At 38.7% G+C, this 4,203-nt stretch overlaps 1 protein-coding gene across 1 annotated transcript; it reads right to left on the bottom strand.

The window, feature by feature from the left end:
• Nucleotides 1-472: 472 nt before the first annotated feature.
• nkx3-1 (NK3 homeobox 1) lies at nt 473-1,708 on the bottom strand. The gene is made up of 2 exons (XM_021621468.2): nt 1,373-1,708; nt 473-1,164 (listed from the first exon to the last, which is right to left on the bottom strand). Exons 1-2 carry the CDS (start codon nt 1,572-1,574, stop codon nt 758-760), a joined length of 609 nt encoding a protein of 202 aa, XP_021477143.1. The 5' UTR covers nt 1,575-1,708; the 3' UTR covers nt 473-757.
• Nucleotides 1,709-4,203: the final 2,495 nt, after the last annotated feature.

Raw genomic sequence — 4,203 nt, forward strand, 5'->3', positions numbered from 1 at the left:
TATCTGCTCATGCAATTTGCTAATATTATCAGAGTTTAACTACAGGTACAACCATTGTTTGCCTCGAGCAACAGTTTCTGTAGACCCTATTTCAAGCATTCATTCCTGCATGTAAGTCTATACATTCAGTTTAAAGCGACACTTATGGCTCGCACAGGGAGAGGTGTTTGTCAACAAATGGCAAAATAACTGTTGAGTCATACCTTATTTCCACAACCAGCCATGGCCCAGTACATAGTGTTCTTTATCTTAATCATCTCAGAGCTCAGAATAGTGCCATGTATGCTTGCTTAGCTATAACTCAGCAAAATGGAAAGAGTAAACTTGAGTAAACACTTTCATTTTTAATAACCATAACTAGGCTACTCCCTAAATGAAATAGTGAGCTGCATGGGTACTGACAAATTTAGCACACTTCTATTACTACAGCTGGCAAAACTTTTCATAGACCTTGACACTGCAATATCATTTGAGTTACTTAGTCTCAACTTCAAATCAGTCACTATTTATTTTCTTGCAACATACATTTTCAGGAAAAAAACAAATAAATAACTATTTTTGCTGTGATAACATACTTATAGAGGTATAGGCTACAAATAAAAAAGAATGACAGCTGACAGTTTATGACATAGGTAGGTTACAGTGTATAGCCATAGAAAAGTAGATAAAATACATATGTTACATAATTAGCTTAACATGCTCCCTCATAAGGAATAGTGACCATATTGACATTAATATTATCCAGTAGATTTAATGTTCACCACAGAGTTGGTCTCCATGTGCGATTAAAGTCATACACATATGGTCGGAATTGATATGTTTTGTACAACGTGGTGAGAAGTGATGCTCTGACTAAATCGTCCTCTGTATTTAGTCCTTCTGACTTTTGAAATAAATCCTTACAGTACTCCGTAGCTTGCTGCTTGCGTTTGGTTTTGTATCTTCTGTTCTGAAACCAGATTTTAATTTGCGTCTCCGTCAGTCTCAACGTGTTAGCAAGATTGGCTCTTTCAGGAGCGGACAGGTACTTCTGGTGGTTAAATTTAGACTCCAGTTCTAGCACTTGCAGATGCGAAAAGGCAGCGCGCGAGCGTTTCTGTTTTCCCGCTGATGTAAAACTTTTCATAGCATCTGGGGTGCTGGAACTAGAGCTGGCAATGGAATCTGTAAAAGAAAGTAATGATTAGCCCGTTTGTGGTCAAAATTTGGCAATTGACAGGTGAGCTGACTACTCCACAGGTTCATATATCGAATATTACCTTTTATACATTTGTATAATTCCAGGGAATCTGGCACACCCCCGTCAAAATATAAATGTGCCTATAGGCCTACACTTTCTTTAAGTTGCCTAAATAAGATCCAATGTGCTCACCTTTCCGCGCTCCAAATGCGGTGTGCTTTGCGCAAAGTTCCGCGGACTGTGATACCTGATCGTGCTGTTGGTTATTCCATTGAGCGCATCCCTCCTTGGACTTGTGTGAAGAAGAGCACCTTACGTTTAGCCGTGTCTTTTCTTTAATGGACAAGATGTCCTCGATGAAAAATGAAGTTAGTGGCTTGACAGTCTCCGACATTTCTGCAGTTAGTAATCCAATTTATTTGCCAACGAATGTAGACTAAGGCTTGAAAGAAGCGCGCAAGCCAAGTACGGAATGTTGTCCCGGACACTGGGCTGACTCATCTTACTGGCGCCTCAATTTATACTAATACTGGAGTGGTCATGACAGCAGCAGCGACTGGCGAGGCGGGTCATCTCGTCGAATCAAATGCATCTCTGCCACATGGCAAATTATTAGAATAGCATGAATTAGTTTAATTAAATTGCACAATTTTCTCTACGCCTCAATGTCAAATATGTAGAACTGCAGAAAACTTCATAAATGTAAAGTACCAGTCAAAAGTTTGGACACACCTTCTCATTCAAGAGTTTCTTTATTTGTACTATTTTCTCCATTGTAGAATAGTAGTGAAGACATCAACACTATGAAATAACACAGATGGAATAATGTAGTAACCAAAAAAGTGTTAAACAAGTCAAAATATATGTTATATTTGAGATTCTTCAAAGTAGCCACCCTTTGCCTTAATGACAGCTTTGCACACTCTTGGCATTTTCTCAACCAGCTTCACCTGGAAAGGTTTTCCAACAGTTTTGAAGGAGTTCCCACTTATGCTGAGCACTTGTTGGCTGCTTTTCCTTCACTCTGCAGTCCAACTCATCCCAAACCATCTCAATTGGGTTGAGGTCGGGTGATTGTGGAGGCCAGGTCATCTGATGCAGCACTCCATCACTCTCCTTTTTGGTCAAATAGACCTTACACAGCCTGGAGGTGTATTGGTTCATTTTCCTGTTAGAATAAAATTATAGTCCCACTAAGCGCAAACCAGATGGGATGGCGTATCACTGCAGAATGCTGTGGTAGCCATGCTGGTTAACTGTGCTTTGAATTCTAAATAAATCACAGACAGTGTCACCAGCAAAGCAAATGTCAATTGCTCGTGTTTTTTGGCCCAAGCAAGTCTCTTCTTATTATTTGTGTCCTTTAGTGATTTCTTTGCAGCAATATGACCATGAAGGCCTGATTCACACAGTCTCCTCTGAACAGTTGATGTTGAGATGTGTCTGTTACTTGAACTCTGTGAAGCATTTATTTGGGCTGCACTTTCTGAGGCTGGAAACTCTAATGAACATATCCTCTGCAGCAGAGGTAACTATTCCTTTCCTGTGGTGGTGCTCGTGAGAGCTAATTTCATCATAGAGCTTGAGGGTTTTTGCGACTGCACTTGAAGAAACTTTAAAAGTTTTGCATTGACTGACCTTCATGTCTTAAAAGTAACGATGGACTGTCATGTCTCTTTGCTTATTTGAGCTGTTTTTGCAATAATATGGACTTGGTCTTTTACCAAATAGGGCTTTCTTCTGTATACCAACCCTACCTTGTCAGAACACAACTGATTGGCTCAAACACATTAAGAAGGAAAGAAATTCAACAAATTAACTTTTAACAAGGCACACCTGTTAATTGAAATGCATTCCTGGTGACTATCTCATGAAGCTGGTTGAGAGAATGCCAATAGTGTGCAAAGCTGTCATCAAGGCAAGGGGTGGCTACTTTGAAGAATCTCAAATCTAAAATATATTTGGATTTGTTTAACACTTTTTTGGTTACCACATGATTCAATATGTGTTATGTCATAGTTTTGATGTCTTCACTATTATTCTACAATGTAGAAAATAGTAAAAATGAACAAAAACCCTTGAATGAGTATGTCCAAACTTTTGACTGAAACTGCATCTCTTCCCCATTGCAAAATGAGTAGAATTGCTTTTAAGGTCTTATAAAATTGCTAAATGTTTTCTCTGCCCCATGACAAAATGTGTAGAACTGCAGAAAATTTGCTTTAAAATGGCAACATTTTCTCTATGCCCCATTGCAAAATGTGTATAATTACAGGAAATTCACTTTAAAAAGTACATTTTTCTCTCCTCAGACCAGAGGGGGGCCACTAAAAGATTCAACCTGCTTGAGCCGGCCCTGTGTTGATGTAATTAGATTTTATTTTAGTCATTTAGCAGACAATCTTATCCGGAACAGTTAGGGTTAAGTGCCTTGCTCAAAGGCACAGACAGATTTTTCACCTAGTCAGCTCGGGGATTCGACTTTTCGCTTACTGGCCCAGCACTCTTAACTGCTAGGCTACCTGCCACCCATATGACCTAGATGACTAATGATAGGGACAGACCTGCTGTGGTCAATTACATTGTTTTATTATTGTAAGATCTCTTTATGTCATGCCAGTTCATATATGTGACATGTGTGACTAAAATTAACCATTCTATAAATAATATTGCATGGATTAAATTATTTATATTTATTTGTTAGTACAATAAATTCAATGTACAACTGTATTTACCAGTGTCTCCCTGATCTTTAGAAATCTTTAGAAATGGCAGGATTAATAAATAAAATATTACTGTTCAATAGTGGAAATACTATTGTGATGTGATCAGATAGGACTTGGAAGATCTGGGGATGTGGCCCTTTGTCTTGTGCTCGTTATTTCAGCTGTAAGATGTATTATTGAGAGATTTATTACTAAATGTTTGTAACAGGATAGTTATATTCATTACTGCCATGGCCTGGGTTAAAGGCCCCTGTTACCTCAGGTCTAGGGGAGTAAGTGACCCTTGTGTCTTCGCCT

This window comes from Oncorhynchus mykiss, chromosome 11 (genome assembly GCF_013265735.2).
Source record: "Oncorhynchus mykiss isolate Arlee chromosome 11, USDA_OmykA_1.1, whole genome shotgun sequence".
Lineage (NCBI taxonomy): Eukaryota > Metazoa > Chordata > Actinopteri > Salmoniformes > Salmonidae > Oncorhynchus > Oncorhynchus mykiss.